We start from the raw sequence: 25,451 nt of genomic DNA, 5'->3' as shown, positions 1-25,451 counted from the left end.
TAAATCTGCCAATCGATTTTAGTATAGCTATTGCAATATTGTGAATGAATACATGAAAATCTTAACAGTTTAATCACGTGGAGCGAAAATGAGGTTTTTCCTGTTTGAGACCAAGTCAAGCAAACGAATTTACCTCTTCGAAATTCTCATGCTCAAAATTTATGAGATGCCCTCTTGAAATGTCTGATAAAGCAGTGGATGATACTGAAGTCTGGAAAGGGGATGAATGGAACCTCTTCCACTGTTAGAGAAAATATGAAAATGATAATCATTAACAGGGTACCTATTTCACCTGCTCAACACAAATTGCTAAGGTATATCAGTGTGATTGGTGGCTATTAATTTTTTCAAGGATATTATGCTTAATCGTCGCGTGGTTTGGATGAAGATATTGCATACCGATACCTCCATTGCACAAACGCTCAACAATCACCCACCTATTAAAATCCGCTCATCTGGTAGCCTTAGTTGTACTAGATGAGCGGATTTGAATCGGTGAGCGATTGATGGGAGTTTGTGCAGTGGAGGTATCAATACTTTTCATGCGCCCAGAAAAGTTGTAATTATCGAAGGTAATCTTAAACATCGAGCCCTTGACCTTCGATTTAGGTAACTAATTTATCTCTGTAAAAGACAGATCATGGACTTTATTGAACTGTTTTGAAGGGGAAAAATGGCACAAGAGCCTTCGCACACCTCCGGACAATACTCTCGCGATGCGAAGTGGTTGAGGGAAGGTGACCCCTTGCCCCTTGTCTTGAATGTGGATCTCAATCACCTATGGCTTATTCCGAGATAGAGTGCTACTTTCGCCCATTCAAACCAATGGACGGATTGGATCACTGAGTCAGAATCCAGTATTTCGTAATTAAACTTATTCTCATCACAAAATTGAGCAATCCGCAAAACTTTCCCTAGCAATCACTTAATTTGTTCCTAACATCCGAGCATTTCGTCTAGGGATACATACATGATGAGAGTTCACACAATTCAGGAGTAAATCTAGGTTTTCCCTCAGGAGAGAACATGAGCTCTGGAAAGGGGTGCGAAGTTTTGAGAAGTGGATACGGGGTGAGGGATATCTGAGTTCCAGCACTATATGGTGAATAGGATAAAAGCAGAGGTGGATTAAGGGGGAAAAACGGGGACCCTTTAATTTCTGGGATATTTTAAAAGAAAGTTATCTTCACGATGGCTCTCCAATGAAAGTTTAGTCTGACCAGCAAAACTTAAACTAGCTTCACAAACAATGCTTGAAAATTGAATATCTTAAAGCCGCTTTTGTGCACTTATCAGATCTATTATTGCTGAAAGGCATCGCATATCATTAAAGCGCCGCGAAAAGTAAGGAACCATTTCCCCCTTCCAAAAAAACAACGACCTTAATCCGCCACTAGGTAAAGGTATACAGCCATAACACGAAGGTCGGCGTATCCGCCCCCAGAACAGTCCACGTGTGTGACAGTCCGGTGTGCAAGAAGGCAATTTCTAATATTGAAGATTCAATATCGGAATGTGATGATTTTCAAATATCGATAAGAGTTTTTTAACTGAAAACTCAACACCGCCAAACATAGGAAAGTACAAAGCTAAGTTTTAAATTAGTATATTCTTACCTTCAAATTGCTTCGCCAGCTGTCGGAAGAGGGAGCTCTATTACTATTCTTTGTCTTTCTTCTTGTGCCATCATACTCACCATGTATTTCTCTACTCTCCAACTGTTGGTGACCACAATTCCCGACGTCAAAAATGAAACCCCTAACCTTCCGCCGATATTTTTGACTGATACGTCTTTGAAATTTCACATAAAAAATACCTTTTATTTTCATACTCTTCGTCTGACTGACATTTATCCATTTTTTTCTTTCCATATTGTGCAGCAATACAATAAATAAAAATAGGGGAACAATTCGGCTTGAGTAAATAACAGCAACATTTCAGAAGAGAATAGAAAGAAGGGTAATATAGCTACAAGTATGTTAGCCAACGAGGTAGGCTTATGCAGCCATAAAATTTTAACTAGAAATGAATATGAAAAACAAGACCAAAAGTTTGCAAAATATTCCGTAACCAATTATAATATCTTTTTTCACGAAAACATGACCAATATATAAATAATAAAAAGATATACTTTCTACATGTACGATTTAGCAGAGGTCCTTCAAGTTTTTAAAATAATTTAAATGATATTTAAGAAATTTATTTCAGTAGAAGACAAAAAATTGACTCATGACGATTTTGAATATAAAATCTATTTCCTTAAATCAATTTCAAAATATTTGGAGCAAACCCTCAAGCGAGCAGTTTCTGTGCATGGATATACTTCCGATTTCTGAGTGGAGGCATATAAATCATCGATCGTAAATTTTCAACGAAGTTAAAAAGAAATGAAGAAAGAGGTCTGTGATATTGGCCTATGCATTATACTCATCTTGAGATACTTATCTTTATATTATACACAGAATCGTAGAAGTAAAATCATGCATGATTTTCTGAAAGTCTTGGGAGATCTAGAACAGAAACAGCATACATGAGCTTATATGTGTGTGACGTATATCTATGATGTAGGACTGTGAGGATAATATGGTAGATACATTTATATGACAATTTTAGATAGCATCAGAGATGTGGCTGGGGCCTACAGTCAAAAAAGAAAGATAAATTAAATAATAACGAGTGTTCATGTGAATGTAAAACCCATACTGTGAGATATCTGCATAATGTAATCGTTGCATGTTATTTAGACAAATTTAAGAAATTACGTTTACGGCATTGTGACACAAATTCCACAGGTGATAAATAACATGTCCTGAATTAATGTTTTTTTCACTCCTGCGTTTTTGGCTCCTGAAAGGTTTAACTGAGCGAATATACGTACCGCGGCACATTCTGAACTATCATCACCCCCATTTCATGAAGGGGACCGCGGCGGTAAGAAATGAAATGTCATGACTTTTGGTCACATCAGCCGAAAGTGAATGGACCCATGATGAATAATATGGCGGCATGGGGTGCGAATTTTCCCATTTTGTTTCGCTTGGCTTCACGCATTCAATGAGATCACGTCCCCGCGCGTACATACTTAATGCCAAGGGTGGGAATTTTCCCGGAGTAAAATTAAGCATAAAACGCCTCTTTTGGGAGGACCACAGGAGAGGGAGCAGGAAAGATTGAGAGAGTGGGAAAAAAACTGTTCCTTCCTCGTGGAAACTGTAATAAAGACGAACACAAAAAGAAACTTTTCCTCCATCCCCCCATGACTTTCCTGTTCATTTCGCTCCCTCGGAACGAAAAAAATAATAACTTGGCACGCCGTAAAAAAGTCGACGAAACAGCCAAGACGACCTCAAAAGTAACTCATAACGTTTCGCGCGTAAGGGTATGAAATATTTTACACACACACGCAAGGAAGAACAACGAGATAAAATTTTAAGCGGAAGTACAAGACTCAGAGGAAACCGATGTTATTAATCTAATCACGAGTTAGGAAAGTTAAATCGGAGATAGCTGAATGGGGACGCAGATAACTAGCACAATGATGAAAACATTGACACCAAATGCATACAAATGATGATATATCAATACAAAGGGACAAGAGAACAATATGACACCATATAAGAATGAGCCTTACAGTATTTTTGAAAGACACGGTAAGGAAAAATAACGATGTAGTTCTAACTTAAATGAAAGTTTATCAAGAGAAGACGTAAAAGGAGAACTAGATAGAATGTTTACCATAAGTAGGCTCCAAGAAAAGCAACACTTCTAACCTCGGAATGAAAAGGCCCACGAGAAATAAACTAACGGGGATGAAGGTATCCTAGAAAAGAATCAAAACGCTGACGCAGAATTAAAGTGGTGACCTGATAAAAATAATGAAAATATGGTCATCATGACGGTGAATAAAAACACGAGTCTGCCAGTCTTGGAGAAATTACGCAATCAGGGCGAGAGGCAATCAAGTGATTGCAAATAAGTTGTTGAAAGCCGGCAAAAAAGGCCCCTATTATATATACATGTATTGAAACAAACCCAAATAGCTCCTTCTTAATTTTATGCATAATGTCGGCAGGCACCAAACCTTCAAAGTAGTTGGTATAAATGTTATAATGAAAAGAAACACAATATTAACTACGGAAGACTATTCAGGCAACATGGATTGGTTGATTATTTCTTCAATTTGAAAACTAAGACACCAGATATTAATACCAACTATATCTTGATTAAAACAATCCTCTTGATAGCCAAATGTTAAAATATATATTTCGATTCATTGGTGTGGAGGTGATTTGTCAAAGGCTATGATATAAAGCACAAATGCTTCATTTATTTATTTAATTCCAACTTCCCCGTAAACACCATATAGGCTCTTAAAACAGAGGATCAACAAAGCATGACACAAACAGCCATTCCCTGGATAAGGACCACCTGACCAGGTGGGATTCGAACTCACGACCTACAGTTTGGAATGCGAGGACTTTACCTCAACGCCACCGAGGTTCGCAAACATTAAAGCAAACAGGAAAAACTAAATTGCTAAATTAAGAAGTAATAAGGATGAGTAAATTTTTAAGAAATGAAGAAGACATCTGAGGATAGAGGTGTAAGAGATTAACATACCAATCCTATCGGATTGATCAACGTAGAAGACCTATAAAAGCCATTCCCTGAATTTATTGCGAGTATTTTACCACTAACTCCTCACCTCACGTAAGGTTGATACGGAAATAAGGCCTTAGAGGCGTGAGTAGGTAATTCTGAACCAAACTCCTGGCATATCCATTTCACGAAATCATGGTAGGAGGTCAGTAACTGAACCAACAGTGCTTATGCACGAAGCCCAAAGAAGCAAAAGACCGTATGACCAGGATTTGATGGTGTGGGTTGTTATCGAAAGAGTCACCCGATTTGCCTTTGCCGTCGCGACGGTCCATTTCCCCACGCACAACGGACAAGTTCGTGACGCTTCAAGAACTCATAATTTTATTATTTTGTGCTCAGCGCATATAGGTAGCTACATCATTCAAAAAATATTTAATAAATAGCCATGCCATGAACAGGGAATAGTGGGGCATAAACATTGGCGGGAGTAAAATACTATTGCCACTAGGTGTTACCGCAAATTCTATGCATTATCATAACCATAAGTAAACGATCTTAAGGTTGGTTTGACGCAGCTCTCCATTCTGCTCTCCTATTCGCTACCCTTCTCATAGCGACGTATTTCTTCTCTTTTACATCCTTCATAACCAGTCCTATGCAACTCATTCGGAGCCGTCCCTTTTTCATTCTTCCTTTCCACCTGTCCTTCTACGATAATTTTAATCAGGCCATCATGCCTGATAATGCGACCAACTAATATGTTCCGTCCTCTCATTAAGGATTTAGAAAGATTTTTCATCTCTCCCACTCTTCTTAGTTCTTCCTTATTACTTACTCCGTCGATCCATTTTACCTTCCTCATTCATGTAAGACCACTCACGCACGCATGCACGGAAATTTTTACTTACTGTTACATTAAAAGTCACTGGCAATTTTCAAAAAATATTTAATTTCACATCATGAACTGAAGGTTTCAATACATTTTCCATTATCTTCAGATGACCATACAAATGAATGTAATACAAAATGTAATGAAACCGGTGGTGAAGTGAAAATAAAATATTATTGGAAAATTGCCAATAACTTTTAATTTAACACTTGAAAAAGGGCAATTTTTCACAAATAATTTGATTTCATTCCACGTTTCAATACGTTTTGCATTATCTTCAGGTGAGGATAAATGTGTACACAACACAAAATGAACCAAAACCGGACGTTAAGTGAAACTTAAGTATTTGTCGAAAATTGCCAGTGACTAAAAAAGTGCTAAAACTCTACAAAGAGATCAGCTGAAGTGATTTTTCCTCAGAGAGAGAACCAAATGAAGAGGATGAATGACAAATATAGATGAGAATAGGATAATGAAGGAAAAAAGAAGAGCAAAAAGTTAAGATGGGAAAAATATGAAGAGTAGGAGGAAGAACGTAGAGGAATTAGGACGTGTCCATTGGAAGTGCCGTTGAGGGTGGAAGGGCAAATGGAAATGAGGGGAATGAAGAAGGGTCTAGGGGACGAAGACGTAGTAGGGGCAGTACACGGCTCGAGGAAGCGACGCCACCGGCAGAGATGATTAATAGCAGAGTTATGGCAGCAGAAGGGGGGAGTGGCTTCGTAAGGGTGGACTCGGAACGTAGTTGGGCGAAACTCGACAAAAGAAAGGAGACGGCAGACAGCTTCCTTTATTTATTTTTTCTAGCGAGGGACAGGAGGAATAGATAGGAGACGTCTACTGCCTAGCATGTGAGAAGATAATCAGTCGGTCAACGTCTCCATTAGTGGATCCTATTTTTCGACGTCGAATTATTATGCGGCCTACGCGACTGAAGTGAGCCACAAAAAATCGCGTTCCGTTGGCATTTCAGTGGATCTGAGGAGACCAAATGAAATCCTGGCGTGGTATTGTTCAAGCATATCGATAGAGACGAAAAAATTCTCTTTTGCCCTCAGAAACACGTTATATAGTGACATGTAAAAAAAACTTTGTAATTCCACACAAATTTAATTTCTTATGACCAAGGTGGCACAATATGGTGGCAAAGTCATGACCTACGTCGTATAATATTACATTTGCGTAGAGTTAGAGATTTTCACATTTTATCATGTCAAGTCGATTCCATGAAGTCACGCCTGAGATAGCGAATTATCAACATGTTACTTTTTTATGAATAAATACAATTTCATATCCAATGTGAAATGATACCTTTGGATTTATTGGAACGTAAACGCAAATAAACCCGTCTGCCTCTTTTTATTAGGCAAGATAAGGGTAATATCTTTCCTAGTTTCTTTTATTCTTAAAAAAATCAAAGAATTGAAGGTGGTAAGCTGCTATCCGTCGATTTCCTCGAAAAAGACGATTCGAAAAAAGATTAGATTTCTGAATTTAAAAAATTGACGTGTAAAAATTACACTCCTCAAAACAAAAAGGATTTTTTGTCCCAAAGCAGGAAATAAATCGGCATACCTAAGCCATACTTGCACAAAAAAATTAAGACGGCGTTGAAATATCTGAATTCCACCATTAAGTGTACACAAGGCTGGAGCTTACGCCGAAATCCCGGAACGTAATTACCCACGGCTATTTTTTTTACATTGTTCGTTACTGCAGAAAACGTGAAAAATCTCCCATCGCCTGCTCCTCCTACCTTGGTTTGGATTTTGAATTCCTTTGCACTCACGGGGATTTTCAATTGAATCGCCTCCGTAACATCAACCTGTAGAATTCCTGAAAAGATGACACATCACATCTTCCCCCATTTGAATTTCGAATGAAGGCGCGGAAATCTAATAAGTTATCGGCTTCTCCAGAACCGTAAAACGGCATGGAAAAAAGTGTCGCAAAAAAAGGGAATCCAACGTGGTCAGGAACCAAACGATAATCCCGCGTGAAAAATTTCGGCTGGCGTGAAGTATAAAAGGGAGCTGAAGGGGAAGATTTAGCAGCACATGGGACATAAAACTACCTTCTTAGGGTATTGACATGAAATGTCTGCGAAAGGATACGGAAAGGGTGACTCACAATCGCGAAAGGCTTTAGCAGGATTTGGACGGAATACTTAAAAGTACATGCATAAACGGTGCGTGGATATGGGAGTATGGGAGTGAAAGTGGCCTCAAACTGAGCGGTAAAAACCATGTCCACATTCCTAATTTTTTAAATATACGTATGGCTAAGTAGAAATAAAACGAAATCATTATACATAAAACCATTTTGAAATAAAACAAAATTACATTAATTAATTAAATTAATAAGTAGAAATTTTTATTCTTTCAGTACTTCTACGCGAGGAATGATTTACACGGGAGAGAGTAGAGCTCAAGTCAGACTGGTCCAGAGCATGTAACTGTTACATTTAGTTCAGTGTATGGAATTCAAACTTCAGGATATGAACTCTAGGATTGAAATAGTAGGGAATAGGGGCGAGATTTTCTAGTTGCCAAAATTTGTGGAATAATTACCTGGAGAATGACTCTTTTCAGCAAAAAAAAACAGCGGCACAATCAGATAGAATTGAGAACAAGAGTTGTAAAGCACCATTCGGAAATATTTTCATAGGGCATATTGAAACTTGAAAAAAATTCTTACCATCCATACTTGCTCGGCTGCAACCTAAAGCAAAAGTCTATTGGTGGCAGCCAATACGCCGAGGTCTCCCACGAATAATATCATTGCGTAACATAACCTTAAACGAAAGCCATGAATTCCACACCCCTTGTATTTAACACGGAGGAAGGGTGTAGCACAGTGGGTAGGTACTGCACCGAAGTTCAAATACCAGTGAAGCCATGGAACAGCCCAAATAAATATCTTCGAATGAAATACATATATTGGAAAATATTACCATGTCTAATTAAATCAATTCTAAGAACTTCCACCACCTCATGCCACATATCATGCATTAAAACTTCGCGTTGCAAGGTGACTTAGAGAAAAGAATTGGCCTCAATACTCTGAATGAGTGAAAACTCACACTCCCGTGTCTTAGTCCGGGGTAAGCTCTGGCCTAACCTACCCCAACAAATCTTCCTATTGAATCAATGAGATAGTTAAGTAATAAGGTTTTCTTTGATTAGACGCAGTGTAAATCAGATAACTATGACATCACAGAATTTAAAGATGTAGAGGATAAAAAAGTCCTGATATACGGAAGTGAGAACAGCCGTTAATCCGAATAAGGGGTGAAGTTCAGAACTTGGGTTAAAGTTGGGCGGAAAAGAAGTCGTTTATTGTGCAGCAAGAGGACAGTGGAGGGAAACCCTGAGTAGTCGAGTTGATTAATGAGCGAAGGGGACAAGTGAGGAATGACGGATTTGCATATTGATATACGCTTAATTTGGAGGGAAGCCCCAGAAAAGGGGAACAAAAATATTTCCCAGGACTTTCCTGAAGGGGTGAGCGGAGAATAAAATCTTCTGGATATTCCGATGATACGACAGCCGACTCTAACTCTGAAAGACGAGAAAGGGAGAATGGCAGACGGATAGGAAATGAGCCGGCGCAAGATAACGAGTGAAAACGGAAGAGGGAATAACTGGGAGGAAGAATCGAAAATTTAAAAGAGCAAAACTGAAGTCGTTATTCAAGCATTGAGATCGACACAATGACTCTTAATTTCATAATCAGGGGTACAGCAGAAGGCAAGGTGAGTCAGCATCTCTGAGATTTCCTTAGCTTCCCTTTTTCTCACGTCTATTTACTTGAAATGAGATTGATGATTGTGTTACAATGAAATCAGCCCTTGTTTCCATTCGCAGAAGGTCCGAGGAATAAGAGGAGCGTAATGCTGCCGAAATAACGTCCACGAGTCTCCCGCTCATTTGCAACCTTCATGGAACCGGCACGGGAAATCGTAATAATGAAAGCGAGGGATGGAGACAGGCAGCCCAATCAAGGCCTCCTTATCCAGGCTCCCCCTTCAAGATGGTGGGCTTAAATTTTAAATTGGTGATATAATGATGCAGACAAATGAAAAGGAGACACTGTAAAAATGCACGATCATTAACTAATTACTGAGTGAATCGACTCGGTTTATTTTTTTAACAGGGCATACGTAAAAATTAAGAAACTACCACTAATGAAAGAGGAAACAATCTTAATTAGAGGAGATTGGGCTTTTAAACCTGCTTCAAATGCAATAAATTTGTCAGAATATGTTTTTACCACATTTTCAAATACCCACGACTTAACTTAAAATAGTATTTTATATGATTGTGAATTATACATTTGGTAATTAAGCTGTAAAAGTAGATAAATAATAGTAAAATAAGAAAAAGTGCACAATTTTAAATTATATTCATTTTTGGTAATCTTCCTCGAATTACCTTCCCAAAACATTTAATTTAAGAAATCAACTCAACAACACCAATAATTGAATTTACCAAAAAAAATGTAGCAACAGCAAGCTAATGCTAATGAGAGTAAACTGATAGTAGATAGTTATACAAAATTACTGGACGTAGCTAATACAATTGTATACACATAAATTTCTCTACTTTCAGCAAGGCCTCTTTTATTCAGTTCATTACGGACAAAAATGACATAATATATACGACAACGATCTCAAAAACAATTTGAACATCAATTGAAGTTTTATGAATCACACCTGGGAGTTACCTGATGATCAATTACCTCCTTTTACATCATCATTAACTTAGATAATACATATATAAAAATAAAACAGAAACTTTCACCAACATACATATTTATTATGCAAAACTATCAAGTGCGTGGTTATTATGGCTACAATAATCTTAAAATACATATTTGCATTGAAGTAAAATAGAATCACGCATTGAAGAGGACGATAAATTGAGAATTACAATTGAAAAGTAGCAACAGTTAATTACCTTTCAATTCCAATGAAACAGGTAACCTTGTTTTGATAGATTGCAAGCTAATGTACATTTACAAATTTATGCCTTTCGGGACAATACTGAATACAAATTTTCAGGCAAAAAATCCACAAAATTGATAAGCATCACAGAATATACCTCTCAATAGTCATGATATATCCAATAAAAACATCGGATACTTTTGATTTATTGTAAGGCTTGATTGTTCCTTCTCTTACGTTAAAACATTAAAATAAAAAAAACATTCTCATTTGGAAAGCTATTGTCACGTAAAAATACAGGGGAAAATTTCATAACAACGATGGAAAAGTTTCTTCAATTTTCTTCAAAATTCTTCAAAGTTCACGGCGTCCCAACACTGAATACTTCATAACTTATATCAATGTTTATACTAAAAATAAATAAGTTCCATCATGCATATCGGGTCATCATTAGTCTATAGAAAATAATGAGAGATAAAAGATACATAAAATAATGAGAATAATCTTTACACGTCTATGTGCACTATAACCTCGTAGTAAATGGCTTCGGAATAAAAGTTTGAAAGATCGCCCGTAATTTCAAAGGTATGGGTAAAAATACAGTGTCTAAGTAATATGTTGTTTTTAAAAATCACTTATTCTTAAACCAAGGATGCCCGAGAGGAATTTCCAGCCAAAACTTCAACACACTAAGCTGTTAACATGAGCAGTGCATTTACTTGGTCCACCTTTGATTACCCATATTTTTTCACCAAGGAAATACAACTGCACGCATTTTATGTTGCGGCCAGATGCATCTAGTAGCTTAGGACGTGAGTCCACATGGCTATAAGTGCTTCCATATCTAATACTGAATTTTAGAAAGAAATACCCTTGATTAAAGAATCTTAGAGATAGCAAGAAATACGGAAATAACACTCAAGTCACCATTATTAAAATCTTACATAAATAACGCTGGGAAATGGCATAGCCGATAAGCATGTATAATCCTTGATCATTGATCGCTCTCTGTCCTTTTTTACCTTGGTTTCTATGTCATACTTTCGCTGTATCTTTGGAGAATAGAGGTAGGTAAGAAGTAGAGAAGTGAGAGATTGGGCAAGGAAATTACAGAAGAACCAATTATATGAGGGTCGTTCAATAAGTCTTTAGAAAAAGGTATAAAAACAAATTATATTGGGTGAATTTTTTTTATTTTTCATTATAATCTTCTTTCAGCCGTATAAAATTTGTAAGCATTTTTCCAAGCATTTTAAGCCTTCCAAAAAGAAGAATTTCGGGATCTACTCAAAATAGGCATTGGTTTAGGCGATGACCTCTTCCATAAACTACCTTTGTCCGCAAAGCCATTTCTTCAGCTTTTGAAATTATGAATAGTTATCGCAGGCCAAATCTGGTAAAAACGGTGGATTTGGTAAAATGTAATTGAAACTTAAATTCTATAATTTTGGCTATTGACTCTCAACAGGTGTGCAACCGTGCATTGTCTTGTTGAAGGAAGAAAGTTTTCTGCTTTAAACGAGAGCGATTTTTTTTATTTCGAACATCAACCAGTCCAATAACGATTCATAATACTCTCCTGTTATCGTTTTGCCCTTTTCAAATCAATCGATGAAGATAATTCTGCATAAATGCCAAAATATCGTTGCCATGACTTGACCGGCAACAACTGGTTTCAACATCTTCGCCTGTTTTGGGGCTTCATTTTCAAAATTCCATTGTTTTAGCAGTTATTTTGTCCCTGTAGTGTAGTGATGAATCCATATTCCATCAAAAGTTATGAATTTATGCGGAAGATCCTCAGGCTTGCGAATGAAAACAGCTAAAACAGCCTTAGAGTTGACCACACGATTACGTTTATTCTCAAATGTGAGAAAACGCGGCAGCGATTTTGCCGATATTTTTTCACACCCAAATTTTCGAGAAAAATTAAAGGAATTGTGCATTGCGATATGCCTGTGGTCTTACCTATATCGCTCACTATGATTCTTCTAGCACTTAAAGTCATATCGTGGATCTTGTCAACCATTTTGGGGGGTAGACACTTCCACAGAGCGTCCGGAACAATGTTCATTTTTTTGGATGTACGGCAAAGTTTTAACTTATTTACTCAATTGTAAATATTTTCAAACACAGGAGCAGATCCATAAGCTTCATTCAACTTAGCTTTGATATCTTTCGGCATTAACCCTTTCAAAAACAAGTGTCTGATCACGGCACAAAACTCAATTTTATCCATTTTTATAAACAAATGAAAGTTGTTCACTACAAACAGAAGTATGGGATAGACACAGCTGAAACTTCAACAGCTGACTAGTCACTAGTGCTATTTTCTAGTCAACATTAATTTTTGATACTAAGATAGTAATTTCTTGGAGATTCTATGAACTTATTGAACGACCCTTAGAATTGTAATCGGTTAATTCAGTGAACGATTAATTAGAAACAGCACTCTACTGTACTGATGGTATTACTTACTGGGCTAGTTAACTGATACGGTGAGACAAATAATCAGGAAAACCCTGCCTTTGAATTGCATTGCTCGATTCAAATTTAACCCGAAATAACAATACATTTTGTCCTAGATGCTACTGGTGAGTAGCAACACCGTTTACCACTCATTCATCTCGTATTAAAAGCTAATACAATATGCATTCACATGATAGCCGCAATTTTCATTTCCTTACAAATATCAGATCAAAAAACCAACAACACAAAACACGTTAGTGTTTATGCAAGGCCACAAGTTCATAGCTAGTCATAACTACGTCTTCAGCATCGAAACTCCTCATTCCACACCATAAGTATTCCTACGCATTATTACTACGTGGCTATCGGATTCTGATGCTGGTGGATTTTGATTTATGATATTCCATAAAAAATAGACAACCCACCGCAATTATCTTCCTCGCCGTTAGCAAATTTTCCAATTCATACCTCAGTTGTTGGCATATTTACTACAAATACCAGCCACTGCCAAATTCTTCGACAAGCGAGCTAGGATTTACTTGACAACATCAAATTTCTTGACTTTTCTCAGGCACATAGCAAAACCTGAAGTAACGCAAGAATAAACTTTTAATCGATAAAAAAATAGTAAATAATTCGGTAAGAACACTCATGGATCGGAAGAATGTGTAACTACATCTCATTGAAATTGTTGTTTGAGCAAATATTACGAGTTAAATCTAAAGTAATCGGTCACACGTTACAATAAAATTCCATACTATCTTAGATATGGCACATACAACAAATAACATTAACATTGAGCTAGACTGATTGTCCCAGAAAATTTTCATACACAAAACACATGCAAAGTTGTCGCTGCTAGACGAATAAATTTTTAACACCTAATTGACCATCTACATTTAAAATCACACAATGATTGACACCAATCTTATAGGATACAAAGTTTGAACAAAAGGAGGGTCACAGGTCATAATAAAATAAAAATGCCAGGTTTTTGAGTCATTCGTAAGTAATTTACCAACACAGCTATGCTGCTTACAATTGCTAAAATTTCCAGAAGGCATTATTGAAATTTTAGCGACCGCAGAGAGAAGCCGGACATTCATAAAAAAATTTGCAAGTGCCAAGCCTTCAAACAATTGTCTGCAAATTTGAGTAAACTCGAAACAGGAAACGAGTTTCACTGCGAAAAATATTCTGCGAGAAAATCTTTGGAATATTTAAATAGTAAATACCCACGCAGAACGCATCAGCCTCGGGGCATTCTGCAAACGTTCCAATTGCCTGAAAGACGGCAGCATCGCTGGGCTCACAATAATTGACCAGAAAGTGAGAATAGGAAACATTCTGAATTGGAGTAATATACAAATTCGCTTTCCGACATATTTCGACGCAATATTGAAAAATCATCATCATAGCCCATTTTTTATAGCTCCAAGAATTAGATAATTCTTTCTCTAATTGAAGTTTTAGCACTATGTTGTCCGTTTTACACAGTACACGTTAACCCGCAGGTTAGCACTGAAAATTTTGTTGAAATTGCGAGTTTGTAATTAGAGCAGGGGCTATTTTTCCGTCTCGCATCCACGCATTCTCGCAAGTATTGAAGCAATTCACCGCTTAAGACAACACAATTTTGATTGCGCCTTCGTACGAACGTAAGATTGCGCAATTACCAGCCCTAGTAATAGGACTACCTAATGCAAAATCCTGATGAATAAATAAATATGAAAGCTCAAACGGAAGAAAATTATAAATTTGGGAATTGATTGTAAATCCACAACCACTTGGCCCAGAAAAAAATACCTGCAAAATATAAAAGTTATTTCTAACTTTAATTATTATACAGCTTTAGTCACAAACTATTTTCCCCACCCATCGGGGTTTCATCACTCCACTCACACAAGAGGTCTCCAGCGCACTTCGTAGCCATATTACATACCTTAGGATATTTAGCATCATAAAAATATCTACTTGAAATGCGCACAATCCGTAGGAAAACGACATGAAAATATCTTATGAATTTTCAAAATGCACGCCTTGTACGCATTAAGTGCAGGCTGCCATACGAGGTCTTGACCCGGTTCAAACATTTTGAGATAATATTTTTCAAAATTGCTCATGGACAAGTTCCGGCGTACATTACGTAAACATTAAAAGTCAATGACACCCATTTCCCGATCTATTTATCAAAATTATAGTACCCACTCCAGCAAAAATTTCAAATACTCACCAGCATTAATTTTTGTTCAACTATCTAAAGCTCCAAAAATAGATCTTAAGAGATTATTTTTCATTTTCAGGTAAAATTTAGCATTTTTGACGTTCGCTTACCTAATGCAACCACAATATAACAATATTCATTTGGCAAAGCTATCAGCTAGCATGATTACAAAATTTGTAGGCAAAGAGTACGATTAAGAACAATGATAATGAATAATATATGGGGTAAAAATGTACGGAGAACCCCATTATCCGAGGGCTTGAAAACTTATTCCAATGGCGTATAATAGCATTAGATATTATAACACAATTAATCCAGAGAACTTAACTTATTTTGACAAGAAAGTTTTGAAATGCTAGCAGCGAGTAATTTTTACAATGATCACAAAACACAGACATCAACACCGTAATATCAAGACACCGCTCAAATACCATTTAAAAGTCCACAAGAGTAATTGGATTAACAATAGCAAACAGACTAATCCAGAGTGCGCCAAAAAGAATAGCCCAAATTTGGTAAATCGTAAAAATACAGCAATTCATTCTAATTTCCCAAGCAAGGTAACGTTATAAACAGAAAATTCATAGTTTCTACGCAATGTTTCATGTTCTACCAGAATTTATTCATATATTTATGCTAAATCCATTTCACACGCCGTAAAAGGCGTGTTGTGTGGAAGAGGGGAGTAGCGAAACTGCTGTTAATCTGAAGAGAATAGGTACATACACTTTAAATTTGAAGTGCGCAATGAGAGAGATTTAATGGCGTAGTTTTTTTCATACCATGCATGGAAATAGTACCAATTTCTATCCGTCAGGAAATTTTTTCTTTGTTATCATATTGTATCAATCGGAATTGGATATATATAGCGGATCCAAAACACCATTTTGTACATCACTAAACTACGGATTCGCTCAAAAGTAGCAGCTAAGCCTGCAACGCCAAGAACGAGGAAATCTCCGCATGCTGTGGGATGAATTTGACAATGCCATAGATATCTACTACGTGCCAGAGTTCATTACAGACTAAATATGGAAAAATCATTATTAATACATAAGTAGGAATAAATTATAATTTTTTATACTCAGTATTGCTCAACTTATGAACCACTGAAATTAGTTACTAATTTTAAGACAACCAATGATTAACATCGATAGAAGACGAACGTTCAAATGTGTCAAAAACTGTTCTCAGAGATAGGAACTCTGGAGCCCCAACATACTGCTACCATACTGAGCGATTGTGCAACTGTATTCCTATTTTCAGTAGCAATAGAAATTCTGGAAAATGGAACGGAAGATTAGCCCAATACCCTAAAAAAGGTTTCATTTTCTCTTAAAAAGTCTAAAATTCAAAGGAATTAAACAACCAGCAAGCGGATTCAATTTGCCTTCCATAAAATAAATACATGACTATGGTCTTTAATATTACTCTTTGCTTTGAAAAACTGCCTCATTCTGCAGTCAACATCACAAATCATAAACGGTTTAATTTTAAGAAATGTTCACAACACAACTCCCTCTCAGAAACGACTGTTCAATTTTGTATGAAAAGTGATGTGTGAAACCTCAAGCATAAAAACATCAAGTTAGACGAAAACGGATATTACGGCATATATTTTCATGCTGTAATTTTATGCATCTTTGAGATAATACTCCAAAACCATATTTTGTTATGTCCGTCCTTTCTTTCTCACGTTCTGTAACTACACCTATGGTCCCAGAGGTCCCATTTGAATCACGAATTTTATCCAGAAAGTCAAAAAAATAATAATTTCAATAAAAGCGATATCGACGAGTAAAATATATAATACTTTCCCCTAATCTTTCTTCGTCCAGATATTAACATCAAACTATTCTAAAGCAAGATAATACATTATTCGGTCAACGTGAGAGGAAATTACTGGTCATCAGTAGAAGATTCAATGTATCCATTATCATTTAACCTTTCTTGAAGAGAACGGAGCCGTAATCACAGCAGAACAAAAACGAGTATACCAATTTTAAGTTCAATGACTTCAATATCCACAGCATATTTTGATTTCGAAAAAGAAAATAAATAATATCATCAGTAAAGTGTAATGAAGCTTTAAGTATTGAGATTCAAACGAACAACAAAACAAAGCCACACAAAACTCCATTCCTAGAGGTAGCAACACTGAGTTATTTTGGTAACATGATGAAAAGAAAAAATAATTTCAGATCACTCGCTTCAGCTAATTTTATAACAAAAAAATAAAAAACATCACACCATGAGTATCCGAAATAAAGCATATACTAACTAAAATTAAAAACAAGTTCGGATCCATGGAAAATTGACATAAAGATACAAGATAAAAGTAACTCCGCTAGTTAAAATAGGCATGACTAGATTTCCATAAAAATTAAAAAAGCAAATATTACAAAAACTACCCGCATATTTCATTTCAGCTTCTTATGCTGCTTTGACACGATGAAACCGCATAATGTGTTCAGTGTGTTATCTGAAAATTTTTAATACTTACATTAATGATAGGCAAAAATATGATACCTATGCAATAACTAAATGAATCGTGCATTTCCAATACGTTGTTAGTGCAAAAGTAAAATTTTACAGGAAGAAGAAAAACAATTTGCAAAGAAAAAAGTTATTAATATCAAGATGCTGAATGACGCATTAAATTTATTTTTCAAGTAGTGATTGTGCACGGTATTTGTAAAAATCAAAATTCTACTCACATTTACAACGTATTTCAGTATGAACATTCATATTTTCCATTTACAACGTTTTGGAAATTCATGATTCAAATGCAGATTACACCCTGAAAGTCACCAAAATAATAATTATTTCGAATTAAGGCGATATGAACGCGAAAAATATCAAAGGTATCAATGCCTTAATTCGATAAATATTGTGCAAACACCTTACGTTTATTGTAACTTCTAATACTGAACCTTTTACGATGAGTGTGCTTCACCTAAACAACAATGATGACTAGCACTAAGGTAACTCCCCACTGATGAATGAAAGAGCGAACATAGACACGGAAAAAACGATGAAAGCATCAAATTTCACATTATTTCCAGCTAAAAAGATATTTATAAGTCCACGCAGCACATGTATAACAGTGACAGATGGATTAGCGAATTAACTCCTTTAAAAACCGATACAATTTAATGGCTATAACACAACGGCACGTGCTTGTGAATATTTATATACCCAGGTACATACAGCGGACTTATGCAATAGCTTCATGCCGATTGCATAATTTAACCATAATAAATTCTTGAACTATTAACAGGCAGATCGATAAAAATACTTTTTAGCAGAGGAATCTTTCCGCACACTAAAATTGATTTTTCACGTTTCACGAAAGGCTGACGGTAAAACACTGAAAGGGCAATGACGAAGTCAACCACATCTTTACGACAACTAGATGGGTCGAACTTCACATTCGACCTTTACATTCATCAATCCAAATTTGCCTAAAATTATGGATAATATGAAATAATTATACAATATATTCCCATTTTTTTGGACTATCATGAGGTCTTCGATTGCTTTGCGCCAAATCAACCGGATATCCTATGATGACCTCAGCATTCTGGCATTGCCAGGCCAACGCCGAACAGCCAAAATTCTAATACACCAGTTGAAGTAGACGCTCTTAATCAATATGGATCACATGCACTCAGCGATTGAAGCCAGCCGATGAATACCTTTTTGGACCCGTAGTTATTCGGTGTTTTTTACTATCCAAGTGTTGAATGAATTGCGACTCGCACTGAACGGTCAGGTTGCAGAGCTGGCAATAAAATTTCCCTGAAATGAGAAAGTATGCAAAATTTTCGATAGCCAAGAAATAAATCATAACAGTTTATCAATCCATCAATTCTGAGAATTTAAATAAATCTAACCGCATTTATGAATGCATTACGTAGCAAAAAAATCGTATGAACAAAAATTTAGCACGAAAAGTTTTATCTCTACTCATATATTTGATATATAATATTATTTACATATGTTATAATAAACAGCTTTGCATTCACAGCAACTTATTTAATATTCATTCCAAACTCCTTTGCTTCTGGAGTATAATTACTCAATTGAGCTAAAGCAATAAATTGTGACAAAAACTACTGGGTTCAATGGGTGACAAGGAGTAACTATTCTTACACCCGAGTTGATATAAAAATAAACGATAATTTTTATAAAACTGTGACTAACCTAATGTGATGAAGCATTATGATGAATTAGGAAATGAAATAAGCACGTAATTTACCCTTCATAATTAACTTTCTTACCACGGGTTTCGACAACCCATCACCAGGTATCGTCACGTTAAAAAAAGTGGATCTAATTATGACACTGCTGTCGAAACGTGATAAAAAAATGAAAATGTTAACCATATTAGTATATATTTTTTTAAAAGTTCAATGCCAAAAGGAAGTTTCTTCTACACGTCGAAATGATTGCTAATCTTACCTGAAGGCGTCCTGTATATTGAATAATCCTTCATTTTTGCTTTCTTAGGGTTCACACTGTCCTTGGTCACAGAAGCCAAAATCGAGTCAGCAGGGAGTGCTTGAAAGACACAAAAAACAGACACAGGTAAAATTCAGGCATCAAAAAATCCCATGCATTCCAATAAACATTTTGCAAAGGAATATTTGAATCAAAATGTCATATTCATTGCACTCTAAAAGGAAAAAAATCATAATCCCTTGAAACAACGAGACTTCAATTAGTAAAAATTTATATTTGTCCATCAGAAAAAATGTAAATATCAAAGGTAAATTCTAAATACAACATCCCCTTTGAATAAGGAACCTTAGATTTGCAAAAAATAAATATGCTCCACGGATTTTGAAATAAGTATTTTGTTTAAATAAGTTTCCAAAAGTGTGTTGCTGTCATTAATTCTTTATTTCAGACCATTATAAACTAGAGTGTCATTCGACCGCTGCGCTGCAAGTACTAGTGCATTAGTCAATCAAAGCGAAAATAAAGTTATCGGTAGACAAATGGAATGGAATGTCATTGACTCATTAAACGAGACAAACAAAATTACTATTTGAAACAAAGCCTTTGGTGATTGGGAATAAAGTCGTTTGAAAAAGACCACTAACAGGGAAAAATATCAAATAATTACATTGGACTAAAGAACAATAATTTACACATTCTGACGGTAAACATAAAAAAACGATTCATGAATACTGATCGCCATTTATAACAAGAAATTCGCGCAAAAAAATAAAACTAAAACAAACGAATACGCCGGTAACGTCTACTGTAAAGAGCATGTTCATTAAGAGTTTGGGATGATAATGTTTAACTACGGCAAAGCACGCTTCAACCTGGAGAACTGGAACGCGTGAAGTGAATAGGAAACATATGTCGTAGATGCACATGGACCAGTTGGACAATCAGCTTAACAGATTTAAAATAGAACAATGGCAATTAATTTTAAGGCAGAGAATATGCGGCGCCTACAAATTTTTCTATTGAAAAAACATATTTCCTCATTAAATGAAAGGCTATTCTTCAGGATGATATAATTCTCACCCAAGTAAAAATATTAATTACCTAAAATACAACCCGCAGTGGGCAAGAATTTAACAAACAGCACTTCCACGAAAACACACAAAGGAAAAACGACTTCCGCCCACTTTTGCTATATAAAACTGCGCCTAGTCACGCTAATGAGATATGCCCGATATAACACTGGCATAAAACCCTGCCCCAAATACCTAAATTAAGGAATCTGTCACGTTGGAAAAAACAAGCAGCCTGCCAAATATTCATAGTGAAAAAAATGGAGACTTAATTCACACGATTTCAAAAAGGCTTTTAGCTTCCATTATTTATATTAAACGTAGCACACAAATTGAAAAGAAACGTCGTAATTTTCAAGCGAAAATGTAAGAAACGGCTTCGCGGTAAAGGTATATGTATTTCTCTCAACCAAGAGAGTAAGGAGAGATACAGAGTAAGGCAGAATATGTATATAGAGAGACTCAGGGCATAAAATAAACGCGTTTAAATAAATAAAATCAACAATGCAATTGACTCGTGCTTTTTTAAAACTTTTTTCTCTCATTTAATCCCAGCTCTCCTCTTGACACTGGCTCCGCATGGAGACGACGGTGGGCGAGAGGAGAAATGGTAGCGGAGAGGGGAAGAGGGAGGAGTGGAAGGATTAAGAGAAGAGGTACGAAAAATAAAAATTAAGGAAAACTGAGAAATTTCACGGACCCCTCTCCTCTCCGCCTGTCCCCTAAAATTTTTCGCCATAGAGCTTGGCGACGCCGTAATGCCCTCGTGGAGAGAGAAAAAAAATCCTCCGCGGGTGGCCCACGACCGAAAATTCGCCTGATTCTTTATTAATTTTTCTCTTCACCCCTTCTAACCTCCCTCCCTCTCTACCCATTCCTCGAAATCCCAACCTATCCTCCTCCTACTTCTACTCCAAACTTTACCTCCACCAAAAAAAAATCCGGCACCCCATGAAAATAATATAGTGCAAAAAAAGAATAAAGTTCCCCTACCACCTCCTCCTCCTCCTCCCATGGGCAAAAACCTCCCCACACCTCTCTGCCTCCCTTCGCCTTTTGTTTTGATATTTTGGCAAGCCGGGTTGACTGCTCAGCGATTCTTTTCAACAGGCACGCGGGCTGGGGAGGCTGGGGAGGTATCCTCTTCCTCCGACAGCCTCTCTCTATCGCGCCGAAATGAAAAATTAAATAAAAAAAATGGAAGAAATATCTTCTCCCATACGCCTCGCTCCTTTTTCCTCCCTAGTGAGCCCCGGGTCTATTTACTCCTGTTCTTCTCCTCCACCTGCTCTTTCCTCTTTCCACTTCCTTCTCCCTCTCAACCTCACTCCGGTCTTCAAAAAGCCCGCCCCTACATCCATACCTTTCATTGTCGAGCGAGCCTAGGCGTCCCGCTCGCCTTTACGTCAAGATCTTCCCTCTCTTATCTCTCAAATCAAACACTCACAGACAAACACATACATATATACATCTACTTTATTTTCCATCTCCCATCGTTTTCTCCCTTCCATCCATTCCCTGCTCTGTTTCAGCACTCCAGCTCCGCTCATTATCACAATCCCACTCTTTTTCATTGCAAATTGTTTTTTTATTGAATTTTCTTACATTTTTTTCATTCGGAATAGAAAGGACAGATAACAGTGGTACGGTGGGAAGGATGGGTGGTGTGGATATTCAAAATTGTAATGACTAGAGCTGCGTCGTATTTGAATGAATCGTTCAATTTAAACGTTTCATCTGCAGGAAATGGATGATCTGAATCATAGTTTTCAACTCAAATAGTTCAAAATGAAAGACTAATAGAAATTCAGATGCTATACCTTGTATCCGAATACAAATCGTTCAACATGAGCCATAAGAGAGGATAATCGAGCGCTGACTCGATAAATCAAATAGAATAATTAATTCCGGAACTCTAGACTAGGTCAATGAATTTTACACTCAAAAGTTAGTAAATTGGTAGTCAGAAACTTTGGTCATTAATTTAAATGAACAGCCACGTGTTTAATGTTGGTTGAAATTCAACCAAAATATTGCTTAGAAAGAGAATCACATTAGAGAAATATTTGATTGAGCGAATAATTTCCATGAACCAAATTCAGGAACCGATATACATTTTTATCGCCTGTTCCGAGATGGGGTAAATTATTGGCGTGAAACCTTCGCCAACACATGCAGGTAACAGACTTTTTTCTGTAAAAATCAAATAAAGATAATACAGAAATTGGAAGTAAAGCATGCTCAAATTCTTTTGATTTTTTTTTTTTTTTTTGAGAAAAACAAAATCATGAAAAACATTTTGGCTATCTGATTGCTCTAATACGAGTTTTGAAACAATGAAAAATAGATGAATTAACTAATATATTGAACAATTATAATGACAAAAGCACGGCCTGCGGCGAGTTGGGGTCACTAGAACGAGACAACCGCTCAGAGAGGAATGGTTGGACAACGGTGACGTGTTGAGGAGAGGGGGAGTGGGAGGAGGTGGAGTGGAAAGAGCGTGTTCCATCGGTTGTCCTATCAGCGTGGCTCTAGAGAGGTTACGAATGAGGGAGTCAAGGGAAGAACACAATCGGTCTTGTATTTTATTGATTTCGTTGCTAATGAGGTAAAAACGGCCGATCTAAGTGAGTTATGCTTTTTGGATTTCACGTCCGTCTTGTAACTAAAATTCAATGCTTGTTCTTTTAGGGTAGTGGTGTTTGAACAGTATAAAATATTGGTATAGCCTTGCTCGAATTAGAAAGATTTGTATCAGTCAATGAAAGTAAGATAAAAATTAGGAAAACTTACTCGATAAAATTAATTCTATAGCAATTTTATTGGTGACAAACGATTTGGGAAATGCAAACAATAATAATGCTCATAAGACATCAAGAAGGGCATTCAAAAGTATGCTTTAATTGGAAAAACTTCTTCGCGTTTTTTTTTGGGTGTGGTCAATTGCAGGAAATAGTGATTCGTGAATAAAACGATAAATTTATCGCAGCTTGCTTAGAAACTCAAACCATGTCAGAAATGCGATGTGTTTGGAAAGATTCCCTTTTAAATTCGGTGCATACCATAAATCTTGAAATCCTATGGAGGTAGAACGCTAGTTGCTGAACGATATTGGTTGTCACCCAAGAATACAGTAGGTGACTAATGCTAGCAGTCTGGTCCAAAACTTGGGGATCAGGAAGGCATATCGAGTGAAAAGAGTAACATCGATGAAATGGGGAAGGGGGAGATATTTTTCCAAAGAGACTATTTTCCATTGTTCCCAGGTAACTTGAAACTTTTGCTCGAGGCCAGTTAACCTTTCTAAGACTACGGAGCTCCGAGCTCTTTCCCTTCAAACTCCCCATTCCAGTTCCGTTTTTAATTTTTCATGGGGAACTATTTCCTTGCCTAATACACAAAAATAATTTATCTATTAATACACCGCATTTGGTGTCCTACTTTTTTTCAAATCATTTTCAATTTTGTGCATTACTAATACTTCAATCCGATAAAGGTACAATACCAAGCACACAAAGCCGTTTTAAGACATCTCTTGGCACAACAGGTGACTCATGTAGTAGTTGGCTACCAGAAAGGAGGAAAGTTGAAGCGATTTGCCTGAGAAAGGTCAGTTAGCGAGAAAGTGATAGGGGTGAAACACGTTCATATTATTTTCGTGTAACTTGACATTTACTTTCTAAGCTAACGATCTATGGTCTTCGTAACATAAACCGAGCGCGAGACATGATCTCGGGGGTCAGTGGCCTGTTGGGGATTCTTGGAGAGGAGGAAAGTGTCACCTGGGTGAGCTTAGGGCCGATGGGAGGGGTATAGCGGAATTTAGGAAATATATGCCATTATCGTACGGCGCTGAGCTTCTCCCGATGGTGGTTCCACCTCTTGGGGAAGATTCATCCTACGTGCCAGTCATATTTAGCCTTAATTTGAACGTATTTTATCCATAATAGGATGATTTCCCATTTTTTTAAATTGCCTATATCGAAAGATTATTACTCCTGGAGTACATATTTCACGATTTTAGGTTTTTTAATGTCCATACCTAATTTTCGCGATTAAATGAAAAGGGAAAATTTTCAAGCGCGCGAAAACGCGACGGCGAAGTATAAATGCTGGGAAAAGCCCCTTTGACGTCAATCTGGTTTCAGCTGCCGCCGTGTGAGGCCACCTTGGTGTGAGGCTGTGAGCACCGCTAGAATGCAGGCTGCCAGAGTCCTCTGGATGGCAGTTCTCTACACTACTCCCTCATAGGGTCTTTGTTGTGCATTATCAACAGTTCAGAGGACTCTGGCAGGCTGCTAGCAGACAGCGCTTGGCTTAGATAAATATTATTAATACCCTATGAAACGAAGGAAATTTTCCAACCTTAGGTGATTTTAAAAGGTGATTATTAAGAAATGTTTTCCTGAGCTCTGTGCCACATGCATGTATTGGTAATCTCAGACGATGTAAAACTCCTGACTACTCGTATAGAATCTAGGTCCCTGTGACGTCACGTGGAGTGGCTTCGCATGGGCGCCAATCTGGCCTTCTTCCAATGAGGTTAAAATTGACCATTAACATTCGTCTACTCTGGGATTTCTAAAACCAAATAATTTGCATATTATGAATACACTTATATGGTGGATAACGAATCGCAATCAATGCCTTTCGTTTTCTTTGATGAAGGAAACTACCCTGTTCGACGAGAAAGATAACTTGACTGATTCGTTTGGATTAATACGATTTGTTAAATCCACTGAATCACTCTTTATTTTTCATTACGAACGATTTAAAGAACCGATT

The 25,451-nt window shown here is 36.8% G+C and overlaps 1 protein-coding gene across 1 annotated transcript in view; it reads right to left on the bottom strand.

Annotated features, from left to right (window-relative positions):
* Positions 1-17,770: 17,770 nt before the first annotated feature.
* The window catches only part of LOC124157691 (zinc finger matrin-type protein 3-like), a 116,525-nt gene continuing 108,844 nt past the window's right edge, over positions 17,771-25,451 (bottom strand). Inside the window, exons 9-10 of the mRNA XM_046532630.1 lie at positions 19,594-19,692; positions 17,771-18,930 (exon numbers count right to left, since the gene is read on the bottom strand). Coding sequence (XP_046388586.1) covers positions 18,800-18,930; positions 19,594-19,692 — 230 coding nt within the window. The 3' untranslated portion in view covers positions 17,771-18,799. The remainder of the gene's footprint in view (positions 18,931-19,593; positions 19,693-25,451) is intronic.

Source organism: Ischnura elegans, chromosome 4 (genome assembly GCF_921293095.1).
Source record: "Ischnura elegans chromosome 4, ioIscEleg1.1, whole genome shotgun sequence".
NCBI lineage: Eukaryota > Metazoa > Arthropoda > Insecta > Odonata > Coenagrionidae > Ischnura > Ischnura elegans.
This window is presented reverse-complemented; position numbering and strand designations above follow the sequence as displayed.